Source organism: Haliaeetus albicilla, chromosome 7, assembly GCF_947461875.1.
Source record: "Haliaeetus albicilla chromosome 7, bHalAlb1.1, whole genome shotgun sequence".
Classification (NCBI taxonomy): domain Eukaryota; kingdom Metazoa; phylum Chordata; class Aves; order Accipitriformes; family Accipitridae; genus Haliaeetus; species Haliaeetus albicilla.
In genome coordinates, this window is record NC_091489.1 from 32,461,694 (window position 1) to 32,488,762 (window position 27,069).

General features: G+C 39.5%; 1 protein-coding gene across 3 annotated transcripts in view; it reads right to left on the reverse strand.

Moving 5' to 3' along the window:
• The window catches only part of PLCB1 (phospholipase C beta 1), a 412,892-nt gene that overhangs the window by 58,834 nt on the left and 326,989 nt on the right, over window positions 1-27,069 (reverse strand). For all 3 annotated transcript variants that reach the window (XM_069787592.1, XM_069787594.1, XM_069787593.1), the window contains exons 22-31: window positions 24,344-24,448; window positions 23,033-23,142; window positions 17,786-17,918; window positions 17,040-17,093; window positions 15,518-15,737; window positions 11,534-11,714; window positions 9,281-9,357; window positions 9,100-9,189; window positions 5,529-5,586; window positions 4,308-4,394 (exon numbers count right to left, since the gene is read on the reverse strand). In XM_069787592.1, coding sequence (XP_069643693.1) covers window positions 4,308-4,394; window positions 5,529-5,586; window positions 9,100-9,189; window positions 9,281-9,357; window positions 11,534-11,714; window positions 15,518-15,737; window positions 17,040-17,093; window positions 17,786-17,918; window positions 23,033-23,142; window positions 24,344-24,448 — 1,115 coding nt within the window. The remainder of the gene's footprint in view (window positions 1-4,307; window positions 4,395-5,528; window positions 5,587-9,099; window positions 9,190-9,280; window positions 9,358-11,533; window positions 11,715-15,517; window positions 15,738-17,039; window positions 17,094-17,785; window positions 17,919-23,032; window positions 23,143-24,343; window positions 24,449-27,069) is intronic.

Genomic DNA, 27,069 nt, shown 5'->3' on the forward strand with positions numbered 1-27,069 from the left:
TCTTCATCTAGATAACACTCAGAAGGAAGTAGTCACTGTCCAGCACTGTTTCATTAATAGGCTTACATGATATGTGATTGTTTGTAAAAGCAGCTAGCCCCAAGAAGAAAGACCTTGGAGGTCCTTTGCAGCCCTACGTAACGGAAAGAAGGCTGGAGTTATGAGAAGCTTACTGCTGTAAAGGATCAGCATCTTGTTAATTTGTTCTATAACTTGACCATGTATCGTTTTACATCCCCGTAAGTTTTTCAGGTACAGTGCTAATGTTAATTATTGATTGGATGTAGAAGTGCCAACTCCCATTGGGTGTAATTAATAACACATGTCATATTGGGAGATAATTTTACGTTCTCTGAAAGTGACTTAGTATGCATCAGATGCTTATATTTTCCATTACCAAGAACTGATTTAATTTTTCAAAATTGTTTTCATTATACTTTTTGAGGAAGAAAAGGGATTTTATATCTTAAGGCTGCATTCTCTTCATTCATTTGAAAGACCACAGAGATGGAACACTTAGAAGAAAGGTTCCACAGCTTACGGTGCCTCTGTAGACCTGTTGGACATTGGACCTTTTCCCACAGATAAAGCCTCACCCTGAATAACGCCATTTTCCACATCTCTACAGGAGACCATTCCATCTGGCAAGCCTTGGCTAAGCTGGGGTTGTGAACAGTAGAGTAGGTGTGAGCAGAAACATGAACATGGGCTACAAAATGAGGAACCACATGAGTTACATGACAGCTGGGGCTGCAAGAATATGGTCCACTGAAGCCAAAAGAGTCCAGTTAACTTGGCTGGGAGCAGGAGCTGACTGCAAGAGCACAGGAGTCTCGGCTATTATACTGCGATTTAAGTGTAACTCTGACTGATGAGCATGAATAACAAAAGTCTCATTGATTTCAATTAGGTGAGGCTTGGGTCTATTTACTGTAACTGAGTCGATTCTCAGAACAATAATTAATTCCTTGTCATGTCTCACGTGTATTGATTTTTGTAATTACAATGAAATTGGAGGCAAGGTGGGGGGGGAAGGAAATGCACTTGATTTATGTTTAATTTGATGCACAAGCTGTCAAGGACAAAGAAATTGAGATGCAATCACCAGGCCCCATCCTCGATGCACTCCTCTGTCCTTAGATAACAAGTGCCAGACACACGCTGTAGTGGAGAATCTAAAATCACACACTGCTCTAACATACAGAATTCAGTACTGCGGTGTAAAGAGCTGCCTTTCTACAGCAGTCTCCACAGCATGCACAAGAGATGCCCAAGGGGAAGAAGATAAGGACAGGACAAGCTTAATGTGTATCAATGACTAAGAAGAGGAGACAAAGAATTAGAACGGGGGAGAAAAAAAATACAAGCTGTTGCTGATAATAAAGCTGCCAGTAGATAATGCAAGAAAAAAAGGAGTGAGAGAAAAGAAAATACGTATGGCTTTGGCTGGTAATGATGGCGTTAGGAAAAAGTTTGCGGCAGGAGAGCATTTGAACTTTGTTTCTGCTGTGCATTCACTAAAATGGCAAGTCAGAAATTTTTTGACCTAGAGTCAGTCAGTATTTGACTTCTTAATTAGGTGATAGTTTCCTTTTCCAAACGTGTTTGTGGGAGTGGCTGGCCTGTTTCCATATATACACACATAGATTTGATGATAATATTCAATTTCTAGTTTCTAGAGCATCAGAGATTAGTTTGTTGTAAAGACAGCCTTGTTACTTACACAGATACGGTATAACCTTTTGGGCTCATTAAAGACAATGCCTACACTGACTTCAGCAGAACCAGAAGAAGCTGAAGAACTATTTCCAACCTTTTGCCTGAAAGTATCAGTTCAGGAAGTAAAGTCTCCAACCCATATGTAAGAAAAAAAGCTTTTTATTATACTGTAGCCCTGCAAATGAAAGCTGCAAAACAGTCTCACATCCAAATGTTAAAAAGAAATTATATATATGAGGGAGAGGCAGGGTTTAAAGGTGTAAATCAGTCCTGAGTTAAGTACTTTCATCTAAACACATGATAATTTAAACAAAATGCAAGTCATCTGCCTCCAGCACAGGAAACTAATTTGCATCCAGTTTGTGCAGTTGTCTAAAATGTCAGCACTCTAAGGCAAATTTTCTTTTGGTGACCTACACACACCGCAACAGAGGAAGTTGCGAACTCATACTTTAGAAAAAATCTCACTGGTGTGGCAGTCTGTTGGCAACACTTTGTGAAACGATATTCCTCCTGGCTATGGCAGAGCTGTGCACAAAGTCACAACACAACAAACTGTGAGTCAGTAATAAATAACCAAGTGACAGTGATTGATGACGGCAAATCTGTCTCCAATGGAATTAGTGGTAAAAATACTAAAAATTCCTTCCCTCTTAATATATTAAACTCTTTGTTTAGGGGCTGAGTTGATATTGCCAGAAAACCCTTTTACCACAGCTAGCATAAATTTTAGTGGGCGTTTGAATACTGAAGCACGAGAGAGTAGCCTGTGAAAAAAGCTGCCCCTAGAAAGGCTGCTGTTTGCATAAAATACATTGGTGGTTCTCAGCTGGGAAATTGTTTGATCTATTTTATATCATATGCCCTATCACTAGTGAAGCAAATATGGATATGAAATATGAAGTAAAACATAAAACCAGACTTAATAAAATGAGTAATTATGTTTTGCCTAAATCCTCTCATGCCAGCAAGAGGCACATACCACCATAAATTCAGGAAAGTCTGCCCATTTCAGTATGTGGGAAAGGAAAAAAAACCTGCAGCCAGGCCCTGTGAGGCACATTACTGCAGAGGGTTTTCTCAGGAGAAATTAAGAGCCCTGACTGAGGAGCGCTGATTACCGCAGCACTTGAACTGATGGCCAGATGCAGGGGAAGACAAGGGATCTGGAGCGGCTCTGTGCCATGACCCAACGCTTGGCACGTGGACAGCTGATGGAAGAGTCTAACACTACCAGTCCAGCACAATCTTTCAAAATGCAACCCAAGTCCTTAGTGACAAATTTTCAGTGCTTTATGCTACTTCTCAGTAAATCAGTAACTCAAAAAAAAAAAAAAAAAAAAAAGAAAAAAAGGACATAGACACAGAGAAGTAATCAAGTGCCCAAGTATTTGTGAAAAGCCAGTGTTAGAGGTACTAGTAGATTATCCTTCAAAATTTAAAATTCCAGCATTTAAATTCCAGCCTTTTTAGTTCACATGCCTGAGAAGCTCATGATCCTACAGCACCAAATATAAAACATAATATTACACATAGTCTTTATGCTCAAATGCCCACAACATCAAAAAGTTCCAGCTTATTTATAAACATGATTTTAAAAAGATGAGTAGAAGTCAGAAATGCAAACATTTTTATTTTTCCAAACTATTGTAAACTTCTAGCTATTCAGACCTTAGCCTAATTTATACTCTGGATATTTCACAGAAATGACATGACAACACTGATTAGCTCACGTTCAATGCTAGAATTCAAGCTGTAATACAAGCATGGAAACATTAGGACTGTGGGCACAGACAAGAAATGAAAAGTGAAGCCTTGAACACACATTGGAGAAAGTGCAACGAAATGAAAGCAGACATAACACAATGGGTGGTGAAGAATCATACCTGGATATGAACTCTACTGAAAACAAGTCTCCCTTCATACAGAAGTCTGATTATATAGTTACCTAGGTCTTCCTACAGGAAAATTGTGTACAAGCGGAGGACTCTGAACCTTCACCACTGAAGTCAATGGCAAAACTACCACCAGCTTCACTAGGAGCAAGACTCAGCCCTCAATCTTTAGGATCAAAAACCGTATTTCAGAATATTACATGTAGATGCAGTGCACAAAATCAAATAGAAGAAATTCAGGAAGCAATGTAGAGTATTAAGCACTATTATTATGAAAACGCTCATTGTTTTCCACAAAAATATATCCTCATCAATTATCACAAGTATCTGCAGCAAGCATGCTAAAAAGATATCTCTTTTTCTTTTCAATGTAAACTGTGTTTTGGTTTTGTACTGCTAAAGCACAATGGAGTGAAGGGCTCACTCTGCTGGTCAGAAGCACCAATTACACTCAAAGCTTTTTAACAATATGAATACTGAAAAATAAACCCCATTGTAATGACATACGGACTTGAAGTGGTGCTCCATACTAGGCTGCTACTTGACCTTTTTTCATCCTGAATATTAGAGACAAAGGCTATGATGCTATGAATGGGCTTTCTCATGTTTAAAGATCAGCCTACCTGCTGTAAGAACACTTTCTTTCCTGAAGGGCATTTTTAGCACTACAACATATGTTCAAAAACTCTTTACCTTAGGCTTCTCATCCAGTATTTGCTGACGAATCTCCTTATGTTTTTCTACAAGTTTCTCCTGTCTTTTACTCTGAGCATCTTCTAGCTGCAAGAAAATAGCAGAGAATCTTTTTTAGAGATTGCACATCCTTACCTTCCCACCTCTTCCCCAACAAATATTTCATCCATCAAAATTAAAACATTATCATCCAAACTATGAATAATTCTAATATAAACTTACACACCATTGTCACAAGCATCCCTGAGCACAACTGCTCTAACAGTTCTGTGTGGACAATATACCTCAGATGTCACACATGGGATTTAGAATCAGAAATGTCTAAAGGGACTTATTAGAAAATGATATTAAAAGCATAATACATTTTTAAAAGTCATATTATTTTGCTTTAGCTTTTATTGTACAAGTTGTGTGAGATGGTCCCTGTTCCCGGAAGAAGAGGATTTGCATCCTAGAGTCCTAAATGAACAAGCTGATAAATTTTGGGCCTCATTTAATAAAGCACTCAGATATGTGTCTGACTCCAACAGGAATTAAGCATACTTCAGTTGCTAATTCTCTAGGTTGCTTTGTGAATCAAGGCCTCTGTGAGCAAAAATGGGCCAACTTTTGAAGTGAACTATCTGCACTGAAATTAAGAGAATGTTCAATAGTGGCATATGTTTCATAGTGATTTCAAACATCAAAACACTGCAGTGCGTACTTTCAGCCCAGTGCAAACCACCTGTAACTTCAGAAAAGCTAACACCTGTAATGAAATTCTTTGACTTGTATTTATAGAGCTCATAGAATGTTTTTTTGCATTTCAGTAAGTGTACAAATGTAATTAAGGTTAAAATATACTCTGCAATTAAATGTTTATTGCCTTTCAGAATTCCTTATGCAATCTTTGCATTCATGAGACAGCAAGCCAATTTAAAAAGTTGGTACATTTTCCATGAATAAACACAAGATATTCAAAGATGAAATCATAAGTGTATTAAAATCTGCCCCTCTCAGCACCATCCTCCAAACACTGACTAACAATTAATGAAGATCTGCCTGAAATTCCAGTTTTCCTTTAACTGGAATGTGAAATGAAGTCTACACTGCATCTGTTAAAAATCAGCACTTGCAGAATCTTTATACCATAGCTTAGTATCTGCAGTTTAGTATGACCTAAAATATGAAAGCTGACATTTTACCCCCCCAAATGAAAAATAAACATATGGCCTGACATACCCGTTTTATGTACTGCACCACTTCCTGGATATACGATCGAATCATTTCCGTCTTCTCTCTGGGGACAGGCACAACAAGTTATTGTAGTCAATAAGATCACACCAATATTTTTTAATCCCCCCCAACTCCTTACAAAATAAGTAAGGCTATGTTTTGAATGTAGGGATCAGCCTACTTAACTTTTATCCGCTTCCTGATCGTGCCTTTTGTAACAGGCTGCATCTTTTTTGTATGTAGGGCTCAGACTTCCCCATGATCTACCACAACGAACCCCCCTGCTCTTTCACAACAGACTTTTCCGATACGGTACTGCCGCATCTTCAAAGTGATGGTGGTGTTCCTTAAGGCCCAAATGTCAGGCTAGGAGAGCACACTATCATCAGTAGATGCACACTGCCACATTGTGGCACATCATATAGTAGAGAAATAGTCTCTGACAGCAAGCAGATACTGCTGGTGATATCTCAGAGACAATGGCGAAGTTCCCACAAAGAGCAGCGCAGACTTGACTTTGGTCCCCAGTTTTGCTGTTGTAAACCACATAAAGCTGAACTTGGAGGAAGTACTTGAACTTTAAGTGACTCTGTGAGATAGCATTGGTCAAAGGCCGAAAATGAGATCCCCCAAAGGGATAATTGCACATAAAATAACAATTTGTGGATACTTGAGTTGACCAGATTCAGGACAGTACTCTAAAACCTAATTGCCTAAGTCAAGAACAATGAATTGCTGTCCAGGTGGCACTAAGATCTGACGGTTTTAGGTAATTACACAAGCCCTGGGTGCATGTAGGAATTAGAAAAATCAATTAAGAACAATACAATGTATTATCTCTGTGCAATATTCTTTCCCAAATTTGTGTAAAAGCTTTAAATAAAAACCAGCCTAGCCCGGATGACTTTAATGGGATTCACCAGAAGGTCTCACTACTCTCTGTCCTACTGCGAGAGTGAGGACAAACTGTGTCACTCGACAGAGGACAGCTGAGTTTCCCTTGTAGTTCCCATCTCACCTTTCCCAAGGGCTCTTTGAAAAGCCTGGCAAAAAGCCCTTGGAAAAAACGAGAAAAAAATAAAAAGAAAACAACAAAGAATTTCTACTTGGCTGTTTCTGAGCCTTTCTCACTAGTGTCTCATTAACATCTCAGCAAATCATTTCCTATTGCAATTGATTTTTACTGCTATAACATTTTCGTAATTACTAACTACTTTTTTTTAATATGACTTCCATGCCCTCTGATGAGGTCTAACCATATTAAGCATTTCTCCCTTTTTTTGTATAATGTTATTCTCATTTTGTTATCTTTTTTCTAGGGTGTTTATTAAAATTCTATAATATTGATTCTTAAATTATCTGATGCAGTTCCGTGTGTGCGTGTAACCTTTCAGTGTTACCAAATACACAGATTATATGCTGAGAGGCTCCAAAACCTGTATAAACCTTTTTACCTTGTCGTGGTTTAACCCCAGCCAGCAACTAAGCACCATGCAGTCGCTCACTCACTCCCCCCCCGTCCCCCCCATCCAGTGGGATGGGGGAGAAAATTGGGAAAAGAAGTAAAACTCGTGGGTTGAGATAAGAACGGTTTAATAGAACAGAAAAGGAGAAACTAATAATGGTAATGATAACACTAATAAAATGACAACAGTAGTAATAAAAGGATCAGAATGTACAAATGATGCGCAGGGCAATTGCTCACCACCCGCTGATTGACACCCAGCCAGTCCCCGAGCGGCGATTCCCCACCCCCACTTCCCAGTTCCTATACTAGATGGGACGTCCCATGGTATGGAATACACCGTTGGCCAGTTTGGGTCAGGTGCCCTGGCTGTGTCCTGTGCCAACTTCTTGTGCCCCTCCAGCCTTCTCGCTGGCTGGGCATGAGAAGCTGAAAAATCCTTGGCTTAGTCTAAACACTACTGAGCAACAACTGAAAACATCAGTGTTATCAACATTCTTCACATACTGAACTCAAAACATAGCACTGTACCAGCTACTAGGAAGACAGTTAACTCTATCCCAGCTGAAACCAGGACATACTTGTAGAAAACCAAACATAGTTGTGTCTTTGTTACTTAGTAAAACTCAGATAGTCTAGTTTTTTTTCTTTTTTTTGTTCCTCCTGTATTTTTAACTGTCCTTAAATGTTACTAAAGTGAAGACTAGTAACAAGAATATCCCAGCAAACAGTGCAAGATTAAAATGCTCCATTTTCTTTTTGAGCTGCTTGCCAAAACAAATGAAAGAGGACAAATAAACCTAGATACTGTGCCCTTGGGAAGAATATAATCAACTTGTACAACTACAGTTTGTATCATCTGGTGGTGCATAAATGAAATTAATATTCCTGTCCCTGTTCACAGAAACTGCACCCTCAGAGTTCAGCTTTCCTCTCTCTTCCACCCAAAGTGACTGCTCACTGCATAACGCTGTCACTGGAGGAGAATCAGTAGCACAGCATCTGAGGTGAATTTACCACAGAAGTAGAGCAAACCTTCCAATGTGTTGCTATTTCTTCCAGAGAGCAGCTTTAACAGAGATAAGAAGAAAAGATAACTCACAAATAAAAACATAAGTTAAGGTGAAATCAAACCCTGCAGGAACTGAAGCCACTAAGTCTATTTATACTCAGAGGAATAGCATCTGGATTAACCAGCATCTTGGCGAATCGCTCTGTTGTGCCACTCATAGGCATGTCCCCATACCGCACATCAGCACCTTTGCAGCTGACCCAGACTCTCAATACTCACAGAACAGGAGATTAGATTAGTCCCAGGAAGTTAATCATAGAATCATAGAATCATTTAGGTTGGAAAAGACCTTCAAGATCATCGAGTCCAACCATCATCCATCCCCACTAAACCATGTTACGTAGTACCCCATCTACGTGCTTTTTGAATACCTCCAGGGATGGTGACTCAACCACTTCCCTGGGCAGCCTATTCCAATGTATGACAACCCTCTCAGTAAAGAAATTTTTCCTAATATCCAACCTAAATCTCCCTTGCCGCAACTTGAGGCGCTTTCCTCTTGTCCTATCTCCAGCCACCTGACAGAAGAGACCAGCACCCACCTCACTACAACCCCCCTTTCAGGTAGTTGTAGAGAGCGATAAGGCCTCCCCTCAGCCTCCTCTTCTCCAGACTAAGCAGACCCAGTTCCCTCAGCTGCTTCTCATAAGACTCATTCTCTAGAACCTTCACCAGCTTGGTTGCCCTTCTCTGAACACGCTCCAGCACCTCAGTGTCTTTCCTGTAGGGAGGGGCCCAAAACTGAACGCAGTACTTGAGGTGCGGCCTCACCAGTGCCAAGTACAGGGGAACAATCACCTCCCTGCTCCTGCTGGCCACACTGTTTCTGATACAGGCCAGGATGCCGTTGGCCTTCTTGGCCACCAAGAATTAAATTAGTATCAGTGAAGTAAGGAGGACTCCACTGCTCTGGTGAGGTATTGCAGTCTGACTAAAAGCTGCCTTGTATTTAGGGTTGAGACTTTTCTTTGATTTTTCCAGCTGTGAAAAATCTTGTCTCCTCGCAACATAGAAGGATATGTATCTAGTGATATGCTTACTCTTCCATTTGATTTTTATCCTTGGACTTCGCTTCTGTGATCTTCTCCTGCCTCTTCTTGTCCATTTTTTTCTTCAATTCTTTCTTTTCTCTAAAGCATAAAAAATAAAGGCAAGTTCAAAATGTATCTAAACAATAACCACATGGAGTAGCGATCAATTGTAAGGGAAATAGCACCTTACTTTTCACATGTTTCTTTCAGTTTCTTTAGCTGGCTGTTCTGACACTCCTCTGCTACATCTGTCAACTTCTGAATAAGCTGAAAAAAAAAAAATCCCAAGAAACAAAAGTATGTATTTTAAGCTAAACATCACACATGCATCTAAGTTTCCTCAAAAGTCTGTAGCAGACATGAAAGTGTTACACCATTCCCTGATTAATTACTAACGATCAGAAGTCAGTAAACATTCTTATCAGTGTAAAAGCATTCTTAAATTTTGGAGTTCAGTCAGTCTTGTGTATGTCCAACTTACACAGAAACTACCACTTCTCTGTACATCAAGGTGACATAGTTTCAGAATATTAAATGTAAAACCAAAATATATTTTGCAGATTTTAGCTTTGCTAGGAATTAAAATGCCTATGATAATTCAAATGGTCACAAACTGAATTTACACAATACAAATTACAAACTGAATTCCTGTGTCGCTGAATATTCAAGGTTTTCTGTGAGTGCTGAAAACATTCCTCTTGCATTGAGCATTATTACATGGAACAGCTTGGATTTCAGGGTGGTCAGGTGGATATTGAAAATTCATGCATGATAGCTAAGAAAGCTAAGCATAGATAAGCATAGCCTACATTTTGATCGCAGAATCATGGATTCAAAAAATCTGAGTTCTTGGTTTGAAACCTGCTGTGCAGCACTGAGTCCGATCCCTTTTGTGCCGGAACTGCTAACAAAAAGCGTGCTTATGGTGGTGATGCTGATGGGAAAGGACACATGGACAGGGCTTGCGTGCAAGTTCAATGAATGGTGAATTAAAGTGAGAAATGGGACCAGTTTGGTTTGATCACCCCCTCTAGTTTAAGTCTGATTCTATAAATAATCTTCTCAGGATGATGAACCAGAGAATGTATAATAATGCCTAGCTAGTCTGATCCAGCTTTTCATTCCTTAGATAAAAGAAGAAAGATACCGACAATAGGCTCTCCTCTAAAAGAAAGATATCAGAAAGAATCTCTCAGCTGCAAAGCAGATTTTAATTGGAATATTAACTCTTGCACAGCTCAGAGGGAAAACTGTCTGAGGGTTCTGTGCTAAAAAATGAATTTATCCTGACACTACCTAACCGGACAATGCTGAAAATGTAACTTTGCTTTGAGAAATGCCGTTTCCCATTTTGAAATGAGAAATGAGTTAGCTTACAATATAAGCCCAACTATGTGGGTCCAAAGTGGTTCATTTTTATAAAAATTAAAATCTCTGAGATGCAGCCAACAACTGTTACTTCAATGTGGACTCTCTCCCTGTGGCACAGGTAACCACATCCATGCACCCACACTGGAGCAGCTGTGATTCACATACAACTGGTGATAAACAGTGCACCACCTGAGAACTGCAGCTCTGTGCTATGATCCATGGGAATGAATTTGTGAAAAGGCCTTGCTGAGTGATCTGCACACATATCACTCCTCTGATCTGCTATTTTTGGATGGCAGGGTAGAGTAGACAAATCACTTCACCCAACAGTAATGAGGCAAAATATCATATAATAGAAAAAAACTGAGAGAGGATTGTCTGTAGTTGAGAAACAGTTTGCGCTCCCATAACACCCTTTAAAAATGTTCTTTTCTGCCTGAGAATATCCATCAGGATCAGCTGCCATCTGCCCAAGCTCCTCTATTTCTGCTCAGAGGGCCTATGATCCTGCTGTAGTTGTCAGGCAAACTCCAGCTGTAAAAACACAAGCTGGCTTGGACTGATGAAGGCAAAATATTTCTTCACCATATACAGATTATGTCCTGCATCCCATTAAAGCATTCATATGCAACAGGAACACTGTTTGGCACAACTCTTTGCCCTGGGGAATGTTTGAATCTATTTTCATTTATTTATTTTCATAGTGTTTCAATTTATTTTCCAGCTAATCCTGCCTCCTTGAGTGTTGTATGTTTTAAAAAGTGGCAGAACAAAACAGGAATATCATGCAAAAGCTGCAGCAAACTGAGACTTGCATAACAAGAGGTAAGGACTCTGCATTGGCAGTAGTAATAATCCTGTTGCCTTTCTGCCTTCCATCCAAAGCCTTCCAAGTTGTTAGAAGTGTTAGTGACAAAGTGACACAACACCCCTTGAAACTGCAGCAGACCACAGGGAAATCAAGCTCTGAAATGTACTCAGAGTAAGAGGAAGCCCCACTTAATTATAACGTCATGCTGCTTTCATTACTCACCCTGAGATCACTAAAAAGCAGACGACATAACAAACGTACCAGCTTAATGTGCTCTCGTTTCTGGTACTTTTCGCTGTAATACTGCTCCTGTCGGAGATTTAGCAGCTGCTGTTGTTGCTTCTCCTTCAGCTCGACTAGCTTCTGGGTCATTTCAGAGTCAAGTGCAGCTAATTCCTGTTCAATAGTTGAAGAACTGTGGTCTGGGCTGCCCGTTTCAGATCTGCAAAGACACACACACCCCCCACCAAGATCTAAGTCACTAGGTGTGTACACTCTGCCCCATATTTAAACCTTGTTTTTAAGGCAGCTGGTTATATGTAGCCCATTAAGAAGTTTCTCAGCACCACATATAGGGCCAGAAGATGATTTTAGCTCTACCAAGTCCAATAATTTAATCTTTCAGGAAAAAGATAGTGTTAACAGTTAAACCTCATTTTACTAACCCATCATGGTAGTTGTGAACCAGACTTAGTATAAATGAGCTATAAATGCAACTGCCAAGATTTCCCATAAACAGATGCCCATGGAACTTGTTTATCCACTTCCAGACGTGTAACTTGAACTTCAAAGCTGCACAGTTCTCAGCAGAAATGGTGAATGCTAAGTATTTTGGAAACTGAGTCATCCTTGCATGCACTTAGCAATAAATTTAAGAGCATAACTTTACATCTGCATTTATAAAATGCTTAAAATGGTAGGAACATCCCCTTATTTGGTATTTTCTCCCCCCTTCAGGAAATGCCATGCCTAGCGCACACAGAGAAAAGTGCTCTATGGACTGCTGACTTTAGGAGGAAAGTTAGCACCCCTGTGGGGAGCAAAACTCAGAAAGGCACCACATCGAGGCAAATGAAAAATATAGTGAGGAAGCTAAAAAGCAACACTAAGGAACAGTTTTGTGGGTTTTTTTCTTTCTTAAGACAAGAGGAAGGATAGATATAATTGTGAAAGGAGACATGATGACACTAAACCGCTCAATTTAAAAATAAGCAGCAAAAGCAGTATCAGTCTCAGGCCAGCACTGAACTAAACCCAAGAGAAAAAAAAAAATATAAAAAAAGATTATGCTGTGTCCCTGCTCTGCTGCTGTGTTTACTGCTGTACTCAGGTGTTAAATAAGTTGCCCAGGAAACCTCAGAACAGTGCATGACAGGGACAAAACAGCAAAATCTTGAACAGAGAGGGCCAACACTGTGAGAAAAACGAGTTTGCTACTCAGAAATTTGCAGAGATTACAATGCAGAGAACTTGCTACGCTGGCTGCCTCTCTTCTCTCTCCCAGGTTCAAGTTTGCAGCTGCTGTCAGTTAGCGTTATTTCAACCAAAATAATGTGAAGCTGCTTTCATTGGTCTGAGGATATGAAACCCAAGGTAGTCTCTTTTTATTTCTTGTATTTTTATTGTATTTGAATACTCTGTTAAGAGGTTAAGTGGTGTCAGAGTGATAGGTGAGGATAATGTAAACACAGAGCCAGAAGACAGCATTAATGAATATTAAAGTCAGCATATTATGCCATTACACTATACATTTTAAAGCTGACATTTCTCTTGTATTTTTGGGAAAAAGAAATAAGGCCTATTTCTAAACGCTGGCTAAAACACTAAGACTGTCTTTAAGGGACATGATCATTATAGAAACTTCAGAACACCACCAGCAAAACACTTGTGCATGTGTATAAATAAATACTTCAAACTTCCTATAGACAATGGCTTTACTGAGTCTTGGCCCAGTTTTAAACAAGGGCATGAAACATGGATTGCTTCTGATCAGATACAACAAATTTTTATGGCAATCTGATACAGGGACTCCTGATGAAGAAGTGATTTATACTTTGCAGTTACAGGCAAATAGCTTCAGTAATAATTTAAAATGATAAAAATTGCCTTTTTCCTTGAGATGCAGTATTCTATTAGAAGTCTGCTGCTTGAGATAATATGTACTTCCAAGTTTGAAAAACCCTAAAAAAATACCCCTGCCTTTTTAAAATTTAACCTCAGATTTTTTAACCTTCAGATTTCTCTGTATCTGCACATAAAACTTCATATCTCCAAAATCACTGCAACAGTTCCACATAATAGACTGCAGGGTTTTATTGCCTGATATCATGAATGATTTATGGTCAGATCATAATCAAATAAAACAACAAAATCCTTTTTACTCAAAGACAAATGAGTCATTTTATTTATTCATTTTGATTTTCTGCTTAAATTTGAATAGAATATGCTAGAGAAAAGAAAGAAACATGGTGTTGTTTTGTCTGCCACTATCTGTCACACACATTGATGATGGAAAATACAGTGAATAAAATATCACTGTGTGTGCAGTTGACAAGCAGTCATTAAGGGAGTTTGTTAAACTCAAGTGTAGAGCCTGGAAGCCTGAAAACTGGCAACAGTTAAGGCCAGCTGAACATAGATATATTATGAGTGTTAAGCTCTTATTAAGCCCAATGACATTCTGTCATCAGGCAAGCATAAATGAATAAGCTCCTTCCTAGGGACAAGTTATGCCCTGAATCCCAGTCACTTACATTTAGAGGTACTATCAACAAGGTTGGCAGCCAGAGCATGCTCGCAGCTTTTTTCTCTGATGGTCATCTACCAAAAAGTATCAAGTAACTTTTTTAATGTTCATTCAATGTCTTCGTATTTAAGAACTGCAGCTAAATCAATTTTATGTAAATGTTAAAGGACTTTTGTGCTTATCTAATTACTTTAAAAAATAAATGATTTTAAAACAAAACTGCTGCACTAATGGAAGAAATAAAAATTCAGTTGCAACAGTATCAGACACTGATTGTACCTAGGCGTGTCTATGTTTTGCCAGGAGTTAACAATTGATCTTTATTAACGTATACTTCCTTACCATATGAAGAAGACCATAATTGTGGAAAGATTAATAAGTCAGAACAGTCTTGAATTTCAAACTGATAATAACAAATACAACTCCTTTTTTATTACTACCTATAATATAAAATATAATATAAAAATTGTATCAGCACACACAAAGAGATAGGGCAATGCAAGACTTAGAACGAGACATAGCACAGAAGGGGTGTGCCTGCAGAGGCAAATCCAAGCAATGATTAAGAGATCCCCAAGTGGTCTGGATCAATCATAATTTAAACAGTAGCCAGATGTTAATAACTTTCAGGTGTTTCTTTCACCTAATTATGTAACTGATGCCTTCTACTCTAGCGTGAGTTTTTTCCAGGGCTCTAACTTGGAGACAATGCTCTTTATCCCCAAATTCAGAATATCCATTTTACCCATAAATAGCACAAAAGAGCACCAAGTTTTGCTCATGTTTTGACACTCAGGTCTCTTCCACCACCAGAGAGCACACTGTGGTGGCCCAGAATAAACCATTTGCTTAATATGGGCAGGATGACCATGTGTGCTGGCTGCAAAAACTTCTCCTTGCTTGAAAAAGGAGCTACATTATGAATTTATATTATTAAGTGTGGGGCAGAAGTTTCCATGGAACTGATACTCCTCCTCCTAAGGCAGGTCAGCATGGGAGAAGATGGGGTGCACCGATACACAACATGCTGCAGTTGACCTGAGCAGAAAAGTAAAACACTTTATCCAGGTAGGTTTGAGTTTCATGCTGCAGTCTGGCTCCTGAACTGTCCCAGTATGTAGGGGATGCCCCCTCTCATAGTTTGTGATTAAGCTCACTACCTAACCACTGGCTGCTGTTAGTACAGCTGAGTCACCTACCCATACCAGGTGTCTAGGGAAAGTCCCAGGATCAATATTGCATGCCCTCACTTACAGGGAAAGAGGTATAACATGGTGAACAACTTATCTGGCTTCTAGCAGAGAAGCAGCACATCACGGAGAGGGCTTTTTCTGACGATTTCCGTATCAAAGGCCCAGACTTCATTTTACCTAGGAATCTTCCTGCTTTTGACTTTTTTCTGTGCTCTAATATCACCTCCATATTAATTGTCTACTATAAAAGACAACTTGAGTAAAGATCTCCAGTATCCAAGAATAGGAAAGCTACATTCAACCTACCTTTTCTTACTGTCTCTTTTTGCTGTTTTTTCTAAAACTGCTCTTCGTCGCAGGTAGTCATTTTGGATTTCATTATACTTTGCAGTGTGCTCTTTAATAAGGTCGGTGGTTTTCTTGTGGTGCCTCTTTACAAGGTCCTTCATTTCCTTGTAGTGCTTCTTCTGAAGCTTGACAAAAGACTTCTGTTGCTTTAGCTCCTCAATAGTCTGTGCTTCCACTTCTACAATGATAATAAGAAAAGCCACTTCAATTTTCTAATAATGTACGATTTCAATCAGGGAACCCAGGAATTGCCATTAGAAGGAATGAAACAAAGCATGCTTGTTTACTGCAGGTAAGTGAAATGTGCTAGCTTAAACTAACTGAGTAGACTTATCTGGAAATAAGCTAACCAGATTGAAAATACTGTGGCAAATTTAATTGATAGAAGGGTAAGAAGTGAGATGAAAATTTAGAACACCAAGATGTGTAGCAAAATAAAACACATGTACTTTCTTTCCTCAACCCCTTTCAGCTGCAAAAGATTCCCATCAGCTCAGCTTATAAAAACATGATCTTACATAGACATGACCACAGATCAGTTTTGTACCGACTGTACCAACACTTCAAGTCTCCCTTCTCTCTGGATGGGCTACATAACATGGAGACCCTGCATCAGAGGTGTCATGGCCATCTGGTTGTCAGTCTACCAAAGGATCGGTAGCTAAATACTGAAAGCTGCACTCCAGTGCTGCTACTCCAACAGCAGCTATGAAGGACATCCTGCTCTGTGAACCCAGATCACAGCTTGAGCTCAGTGTCTGCTAGCCTGACCTGCACGAGCTCACCCCAAACCAGCGATTAAAAAAAAAAAAAAGAAAGAAAGAAAGAGAAAAAAGAAGAAAAAAGCCCTGGAGGGAGTGATGACTTGCATGATCTGGGGTCACAGCTCTGGAAGAACCAGACTGAAGACCCCTTCCCAGACAACAGACTGATTGTATGAGGCCAACAGGTACTCCCAAAACCTAGGCCAGCCTCTTTCTACTGCATGAGGGAGATTGAATAAGAGGCAATCAACATGCAGAATTTCATGTGTCTTGGCACTACCGAACTGACAGGCCAGTTTGCTTAATGTAATGGTAATTTCAGTTTTGTAGGAGCAATGGGAACACTGCAAGGCTAATGAAGATAAAATGGTTTCACTACTATTCAAAATATTCAGAGCAAATGTAGCTTCTGTTCTCATAATAATGCTGGTCTTTTGTCTGCGTTAGATGATAATGTTGTGCTTGTGAAACTACAACAATGTGATATTTTTAAAAAATTCCCTGTTGGCACCCAAAACCGAATTCATGAACCATGTGCTCAAACATTTAATAACTTCAAAGCTGAGAAAGAAAACACGGTATGTACGTTTTCTACGAGTTACTGCAGTCCTAATCACTTAAAGAAATGTCTAAGCCAGGTGGCCTATTTAATAAAAAATGTTTCTCTTGAAGAAAAAAGCGTATCATTCATGCAGTGTAAACTGTGTATTTATTACCTGTGAGGACACTCTGAATAAGATCTTCTGTCTTTGCAGGTGCTTTCACCGAACCTAGACATAAAAGAGATGACTAATTCTAATTCTTTTAAAACAACAGCCATTAGTGTGCTGCTTGATTGCATATTAAAACATGGCAGGTGACACAGGACATAAACTGACGTGGGCATTTATTAATCATTTGAGAAAACACATCTCTTGAGCAGAAGAGTAGCAACATAGAAAACAACACCGATCCTATGAACCAACACAAAAAGGTAACTTTCCAAAAACCCACCTGAACTTTGCTGTTTTACTTAATCATAAAATTATAAACGCTGTGGTTTAACACGGATTTGTTATAGGAGATATGCCAATACAAAATATGTAAGTATCTAAGACTGTATTTTGTATGTGGAATAAAGTGTAACCACATGCATAAATTAGGCATATTTGTAAAAACAATTTAAAGATATTCCTGCACTTGCAACAACAACAGAAAACAAAATCCAGCAAATTTTCCTGCTTGTAATGGACTTCAGTTCCACCACAAAAGCAACTCTTAGATAGAAGATATTAGTCTATTTGAAGAAGACTGGCCCTAACAGCATACAAAAGTAGTGGGAAAATTTCTACCTATTTTATAAAAACAAAACAAACAAGCACAACTCCCCCTTTGTTCTTTAAATGCAAAGCACATGAAAAATTATTATCCAGATCTATTTTGAAAATATGGGACTTTTTTTGTTTTCCATTGTTTTTTTTACCTGGTGCTGGTTGGCTATGGACAACCTGAGTTGCTGGTTTCGGTGTAAGAGAGGCAGTGTAATTTACTCCATTTTCTGCTGGTGTGGGCCTAGGTTCATTGTTAGCTTCAGATGGTGCATCTCCATGGTCAATCTGAAAATACGTAATGATTTATATTGCTCTTTCCAACTAACAGACTTAAAATTGTTTATCTGCAGGTCTAGTTTAGCCTCATTTTTCAAATATAAAATTTTGTAAATGTTATATATAAATCATTCTAAAAGAAAACAAACAAACAAAAAGATATCCTTAAGAGCCATGGTAATCCAGGTGGTTCATTTTTGCAGGGTAAATTTCAAGAAGAAATAGAGCATGTATTATTCTGAAAAAGTATTTTTATTTTAAGTGGATATAACTCATCAGGGACGTTTTTCAGTACGGTATATATTACCTGCACCAGATGTGAAATCTGTGTTTTATTGAAAAGCACTGTTCTTTGCTGTAAAACCTTTCTAGAGATAATGTAGAAGCTGGCATGAAAATGCTACTCAAATCCCTGCTGTGAACAAAACATGTACACAAAATTACTTTTAAATTTCATAGATACACACAGCACTATCATTATTCACTGTTCTTGCAGAACAGAGACATACTTCTGATTCCCAAGATCTTACATTCTTCTAATTACACTCCAAGGGTAATACGTAAACAGTACCTCCATCCTGCTGCATAAATACTTCTGTGGTATCCAAATATTTAAGCATTTTCCACAATCTTTTCTTTCTCTCCAGTTTCCTAAAGGCTCAGGCTTACAGCATATGTTGTACTATGCACTGAACGTCTTATAATTTCCCTTGCGACCATCAGGTTATAAGCAAAGTGCCCAGCACTCAGCAAACAGAAGGTCATTCGAAGCAATTTTTATTTTGAAATGGCCAAGCCCCGCTTCCTGCTGTCCCTGCAAGGGGCCAGTTGCCATGGTGTCTCAGGGTAGTTTTGGATTTATTCCTTCGGCTGCCTCCATTTCACTCTTTGATGGTAATCACATTACATGCAGAGGCAGGATACCACAGTTGTTGTTTTCTGCCCCATGATTACTCCACACTTGCAAAATATCAGACTGCACTGAATCGATAGAAGCAAAATACATTTTGATCTAACTGTTTTGTGCTGCTCCTGCTGCTGATTTCCTTCATCTTGGCCCTGACAACACATTGTATATTGCAAAAGTGTTTCTGTCTCAAGAGCCTATTTCTACCAAAATTATAGGAGAGAGATATTATAGTCAGAAACATGATGCAATTGAAAACCAATGCCAACAACTTCATTTATAGCAAGCAGTACTGACTGCAATAAAATAAGGAAAAACATGATCTAACCAACATTTATGACAATAGAACATGCGACTGGCAAAAGCTGCAGCTGTGACAAACATGCACAGACATGGTTATCCCCTCAATTCTCCTTAAAATATACTCCTCACAGGATGCAATTCATTAGTTTAATAAAAACAATGTTTGCTATATAGATCATCAACACACAAATAAAGCTAGAGTTCCTAATTTCTGGCAAGTTTGTGCCCCAAAAGTCACTGCATGGGCAAGTGGGTATTATCATACTTTGGGTTTGTAGTGGTGTGAAAAGCTGCATCACAGCTTGTTGAGAAACTATTAATATAGCCTGTCAGTTTTGGACATAAACCATCCGTTTTCAGAAACTAAAGCAGAAATGTGAGACAGGATCAGGAAGAGAATAAAGAGTAATTTTCACTACATCAAGCAATCTAATTTCGTTAAAAAGCAGTTTCTCATAATTCATCACACAGAATGTTAAAGTAAACATGATTTTTCCTTAGTGAAGAATATTTTAGGCTCTTTTTAAAACATGATGTAATCCAGCCTTACAATTTATAGTTTTAATATTGACAGAAAATGGTTTGTATTCCACATGTTGCCATGTCTTTGCAAGACAGTATATTTACTAAGTAGAAAGATACATACCCATACAGGTACATATCTATATGGTCTATTTCTATTTCTACAGAGAAAAGAAGTTGCAATGTGTTGGGGCTGAGAGATCTCCTCTGTGCTGCACTGTTAAGACTAGGTGGGCAGTTATTAAGTCCGTTTGCCTCTATCCTCCTTGGCAAAGTATAAGCAAGTCTAAGCAACGTCTCCCTATAAGAAGTGTCAGATCAACTTAATTTCCATTACTGCAACTTGCTGTGATCATTATGATTTGCAAAATTATGCCTGAATTTTCATTTTAAATAGTGGTATCAGATATGCTAAATGCAGCTGCTCCCCTAGAGCTGGTTTTGTTTACTTTCCCTATCAAAATAATTTTATTTAGCCAAAGCAGCCAATTGGCTTCATTTGATTTACATCCAGGCATGCAAAACAACAGTTTCCATTTCATCACTGTTTTATGGGTAGAAACAACAGGTCAGACACTCTGCTGCTTCCGTGTCAGACACATTAATGAGCCAGCAAGGCCTCCTGCCTCCCTGCCTCTGCAGTGGGAATTAACATGCAGCCCCAGGGACAGTACACCAGCAGCCACAGCCAAAATGCATTTTACTCTGGCTAGCTTTTCCTAGACCCCTACACACTTCTGCTGCCATGACTGTGGGGGTGAAAACATACACACTAGTTACATCAACCTACTTTAGGCTGGGATCAATTCAAGCCAAGGAACTCTCTGCAAATTTCTACGGCTTATTCCTCCTGTCTGTAAAGGACACCAGGTAGGGGAAGAGAAGGCAACATTCACACCTGTACACTTATAAAGATTTACAATGTATTCAGAGAAGTACAGTTAAAAGTACAAAACCCACACTGGAGGTATTACAGTGCTTCCATTCTGCAAAATAGCTGTTCTATGGCCAGGCTGGAAAGCAAGAACTGACCAGAAAGCTAAAGGTAGGAATTCATGTTACACTTATGATGGGAACATTGCAAATAAATGCAGAAAAGATGCTGTAAATTTTGGCAGTTCTTCAGCATTCTTTGTTTATGTCATTACACTGATAATTAACAGGCAGTGTAATTTGAAGCCTAAAGAAAGGCTCATTTATTTATTCAAAACAATTCACTATTAGGTAGCTTATTTGATTACTGTTTTGCAAGAAGCCTGGAGAACTTCTTGCAGAGACGTAGTTTGAACTTCTAGGGAGCAAAGAAAAAAGCTCTCAGTTTTCCTGTGGCAGCTGCAAGAACCCAGCTCAGATAAATAAATGTGTGTGAGGGGAGGGAAAGAGGTATGGGGAGGTAGAATCTGTGCTAGGAGACAGCACAGCTTTGCACACAAATATTTATGGTGCGTAAATTTGAAACTGCACATAGGAAAATTTAATCCAGGTGCACTTATGTGTACATTTCTGGCAAACATACTTGAGTTTATTTAGCTATGTTGCCAGTGAATGTACTTGCAATTATTAACTGATGTGATTCTTGCGGGCCAATGTAGGTGAACAAAACAGTCGGCCTGGCTGACCGCTGAAGAAAACGTTATCATCACACAACATGATAAGGCAATGCGAGATTTCCAAGTACAGCCCAGCTGCCAAATATCTTACCCAGAAAGGGTGTGTATAAATAGAAGGTAACAATGGTGTATTTAGATCGCCACTTAAAGTGCCAATTTTGTACCTGTCCCTTGCTAGTCTATCTAACTGAATGCTTATACATTTTTAGCAAAAGCACCACTACAATCATTACAGTTTTCTTTTAAAAAATATTTCTCTGCTACTCCAAACAAGCTCCTTTATCCTATGAGCTTTAAAGCTCCTTGACATATGGTAGCACTACCCAAGCACTACAATTCATCTTTCCTTCTTCTCAATTGCTTTAGAAGATACTCTGTGACAGAATTTTTCTAACTAACAAATAAGCCTGTACAGACCAGGAAAATCTGTACTTTTTCAAAAGTAAAAATGACCTCTAAGGTATTTAAAGGATTATGTTAAAAAAAGACTTTGCTATTAAAATAGAATCTCATGTGTAGAGCGTCCTAGATAAATGTCTAAGATACTATTGAGCATTTCACAGTGTCCTCGTTCAGCCAAACTTGTGACACTGCACAAAGAGTAAATTGTTGGCCAGTGAATTGTAATGACTTTCACTCATCTGGTCTGCTTTGGGAATGTATTCTTGGTTACAAAATCTAGTTCAGTGAGGCTTTGCACATCTGAGAATTGAAGAAGACAGGCACCAGAGCTGAGGGCAGTTTAGGATTATAAAGCATTTCTCCATCTTCGCTAGAGACCTGTACTGAGTGCCTTTTGATTCACATGATGTGCCTAACATCTGACACAAGCAATCTTTAATAGACAAGGTTGATATTTTCAAACACTGCTAGAAGACGTCCCAATGACAACTGTCTGGAACAGAGAGACTGAACGTTTGAATGTGCATAGAGTTTATGAGAAACCAGAGCTGAACTGCCAGTACTCTCTATTATGCTCAAAATAACATCCATGGATTTGTATGCACACCACCTCCAATTACACAGACAAACAGGGTTTACGGGTTAGTCTGTAGGTAACCACATATACCCAAACAGATATCTAACAACTGAAAATGTGGCTCCCATAGCTTTCAGCTAAGCTAGAGTAGGCCTGAACATTTATTGTTCAGGTCTCCTCCTCTTCATCTCTCTTTCTAAGATCTATGAAGAGTTGGATCAGTTGACCTGCAGAGGCCCCTTCCCCTCTCAATTATTGTATGATTATACTGGGTCTCTTTAGGGCACGTTTGCTCACAAAGAATGTATAGCAACATCATAATCTGAGATACACAAATGTTCCTGAACAGAATAACCTCTCCAGAAACAGAGCCTGAAATTCTGGAAAATTTGTAATATTTTCAGGAAAAGCTACTGACACAGAGTTGTCTTTTTTGTAAGGGGAACTTCAGCATCACACTGGAAAACAACAGCCAATGACTTAAGAAGATTTCATTTACTACATAACAAAGTTGCAAATCAGCATGCACATAACATGGTTTTTTATTCAGCTTTTGGTCTCTCTCTACCTCTGAACAGTAACTTGGTCCATGCACAACATGCTGCCTCCAGTGAAACCACACACACAGTGCAATGCTTCTCAGCTGTAATGTACCCGGTCTCATTCTAGGTGAGATGTTCACAGGTGTTCAAGTAATCAACAGATACAATTCCCAGAGACTTTCAATATTTGTCTTTCTAAGCAAAGCAGGTGCTTGTAAATACTGTACCATAACTTGCAGATACTCTGAAAACTCCCTTACCTCCTTCTTTACCTCTTCTTCATCTTCCAGGGTCAGTGCGGCCAGTTGCTTAGCTCTTTGCTCCATCAAGTTTACATATCTGATTGGATTGGATAAGGCCTCGATCACATCTAGAAATAATGCAAATAACTTCAGTCTCAAACCCCTTATGTTATAGTTCCAGTGCTCCTCAGCTTTTAAGAAAGAGACTGTTATTTTTCATACAGATCTGCTGCTGATAGGTACTCCTAGGTCCTAGAAATAACAGTGGAGGGGAGTACACCATTGTGCACAAATACTCTTAATGCAAACCCTCTTTGAGTTTGTGCTTGGTCTCGTGGATGTACATTTTCTGCACAGTGTTTGTTTTATGATGGATTTTCAAAGCTTACAGCATCAGCCAACTAGGATCCTGCTTCACATGAGGCATAGAGGAGCATTAGCAAAAATCCCATTTTTTCAAAAAATCAAAATAGCTATACAGAATACATTTTTTTCACTGAAGTGCAGTACGCTCTTTAAGCCTATCCTTGTTTAGGGCCGATTACAAAATACAATGCTTTACATTAAGCATGGCACTCAGCTTAGGAAACAATTACATACTACTGTGTTGTGTAAGCAAAGTTTCATTTGTGTTTCTGTCCTGGGTTCAGCTGGGATAGTTAATTTTTACAGGAACCTGGGAGGTGGGGGGCATAGCCGGGGCAGCTGACCTGAACTGGCCAAGGAGCTATTCCATACCATGTGACATCATGCTCAGTATATAAATGGGGAGCGGCCGGCGGGAGTGGTCTCGACTTTCGGTGGGGGAAGTGGCGGAGCGTCGGGTCCCAGGTGGTGAGCAGTTGCACTGTGCATCACTCTTTTTGTATACTCTTTCATTAGTACCGTCGTTGTTGTTGTAATTTCTTTGTGTTGTTCCAGTAAACTGCCTTTATCTCAGCCCTCGAGGTTCCAGGTTTTTTTTTCTTTTCTCTCCTCCGTCTCCCCCCTATCCCACCGGAGGGGGGCGGGAGGAGTGAGCGAGCGGCCGCGGGGTCCTTTGTTACCGGCTGGGCTGAAACCACGACAGTTTCAATGGCAAATGCCTGGGGTATTTCCTCCTTTAGAGTCATACAAGGCCTGCTGAAAATAAGAGTTGGCCCTAATCCTAAACCTCAGGCAGGCTGCTGTAAATCAGGCCATCTTGTATGAGTGATGAGACATAATCCATCAGATGCAGAGGTTTGTTCACAGGACGGTTATCCCAATATGGCAAGTCATCTATACCACATTTATTTTGCATTTCAATTAACCTTTCTATTTCCCAGTAGGAAAATGTCACAGAATTACCTGCATATGTATCAGGTACATAGTCTTTGACTTCTATGTACACAAAGAGAGCTGGCAGTGTCAAAGGTTGGTTCCTCTCATTCCTCAGACAAATGTAGTGATAGCCTGCAAAAAAAGAAACAACCAGTTCAGAGCATAAACTCTTCCACAGGCATTTCCAGTGTAATTGTGTTATCACTTGTTATTTATAGTGTGGCTCCAACTGAGCAAGCAACCTCAGGGACTTCTGGTAGGGAAAGATTTACCTGAGGGTTTCAGAGATAAGTATAAAGACAAGGGACCGTTAGAAAGGCACATGACACTGCAGTTCAAAATAGTATTTTCCCTTTATTTTAACATCTGTGAATAATGCAAAAAATTGTCATTTATATAATTTTTTATGTATTCTATTTTATTACCTTTCGCTGCATTTTTTTTTTTTTTTTAGTTTTGTAGCTCCTGCTTAATTTTCAAAAGTGACCCTTGTAGTACTCGGGAATCTGAGCAGCCAAGTAAAACCAAGATGTAACAGTCTGTCCACAGCACAGCATCTAATTAAAAAAATAGACAATGGGGCACTTTACCTACAAAGTGTGTGTGTGTATGAATCCTATCATGTGACCAACCTTGGAGATGTATCTGGAAAAAAAAAGAGTATTTTCAGACTATTTTGAAAGCTGGCTGTCTTGTATAAGTGAGGGCACACATTACAGTGCAGCTTAGCCAAGCTAATGGCGAGACAACACAGATGGGGCAGCCCCAAACCCTTTCTCCCAGCCACCTACCACCATCTGCTGCTCTTTCTCTTGTTCAGTGACACTTTTCTAACTTTGTAGAAAGGCAGCTCAGCAAGCTAAACTCCGGAAAAAGCAACCTGCAGGAACTGCGAAGAGTCTTCCATCAATTTAGCTCCTCAAAATGCCTCACCATAAGGTGAGACACACTAATGCCAGTTTAAAGACAGCGATGGAAGTAGGAATGGGAGAAAAGGACTTCCAGACCCAACAAATTCTTACAGCATTGCAGTGCTGCAAAGCTGTATCCTCTGCCTCACAAATTGGTGTCTTGCACCATGGCTGAAGTCGTTCTTCTAAGGCATGATTACAGAGCCACACATATGGGTAGTGTCAAGATAAAAGTCAGGAGCAGTATGCATTTATCTGGGGGGGACCCTCAGTTGGCTGATGTGAACAACTCCTTCTCCAAGTAACAGTTAAATCCTTGCTATGGGAATAATGCTAATTCTGTGGATTTGTGTGATAGTATGATATAGTTTTCATTAATGTCTCAGAAAAGAGAGAAATTAAATATTACAAAGGTTTCTCAGCTCTCTCAAGCACCTCCAGCAAATTTTCAGCAGATACATAAACCAAAATCAACATGCTGTTCTCCATCACATGCTGTAAACTAATGATTACTGGAGTCAAAAGGACAGAAGATAGGGCTGCAGGTAAAAGCTCTCAGAAGTCCTTGCATGATTTAACACATTGGCCTTTGTTCTAAAAAGCACAAGCTTAAAAGCAGGTACATGATTGAGTGCTCTGAATGGTCTCTGTGCTGCATGAAGAGTGAGTGCCATAAAAGGGGATCAGCCGTGGGAAGAGCTCACTTCCACCAGAAGAGGGAAATCCTTCACGTGTCCCTTTCTCCTCTCCAATCGCCTATCTTCCTCTGGAGCTCGGCAGATCCTCCATGAGGCAATTATATCCATTAAGCCAACAGAAAACAGTGGAGAGTTTTCTGCTGGATTGGTAAGCTGAGTTGGCTCGCAAAAAAGGTGTGGAGATTGGCAGAGCTGGTACAACAGAACGGCCAGGGTTGCATAGCCAAGAGCAGGGTAGAGAGAAGGGAAGGAGAAGTGATAACTGGTGAGGAAATCCTGGAGCAGTGACATGCCCAGCAGCCACCTCCCATGGCTAGCCTGTTTGCGCTTGCAGAGAGGCCATGCGGCCCACACCAGCTAAGACAAAACCACTTGGAGCTCTTCTTAGAAGACCCCTGACATCACCTGCCACAAGAGAAAGGACTGATTTATACATTACCTGAGATCAGGTCTCCAGGAATAATATGGACAACAACTATTAGATATGGGGACCTGAGTTTTGTGCTACTGCTGCAACTGGTTAGATAAGGTACAGGGTAAACACAGATACTCTTAGTTTTCTACTGTGAGTGAAACTGGGAGCATGTTTATGGCCATAGGCTTGCCCTCATTTTGTTCCCCCCCCCCCCCCCCCGGCAAAGCTGGCGTTGAAGTCAGACACTTCTCTTGCTCAAAATGCCAATGTCACCACATCTTTCTGAAACATGATCTCTAACAAGTCGCTGGCCTGGAAAATTAGGGCTGAGTTGTCACACAAGACAATTTTCAGTCAAGTGGCCACTAATTATAATAGAAATAATTATATGATTTGGAAGAGACCAGTAATGATTTTTTTTTTTTTTTAAATTTTCAGCAATAAAGATAAAAGTTATTTTGGGTTGATTTAAAGGTTTTGCAAAGATACAACAGCTTGCATATAGGTCAGTCCTTGGATGCATGCAAAAATTACATTAGAGGAGCATATTTTTTTCATTCCCAGCAATCTTCCATTCTCACAAAGATGACATCAAAATTAGCTGTTGCTGCCCTCTTTCCTCTTAAAAGTGTACAATTGCATCTTTTAGCATAGAACTGTGAACAAACAGTTGATCTACTGGAGACCGGTAAGTGCCAACCATGCCTCTGATGCGTAATTCTATTGGTT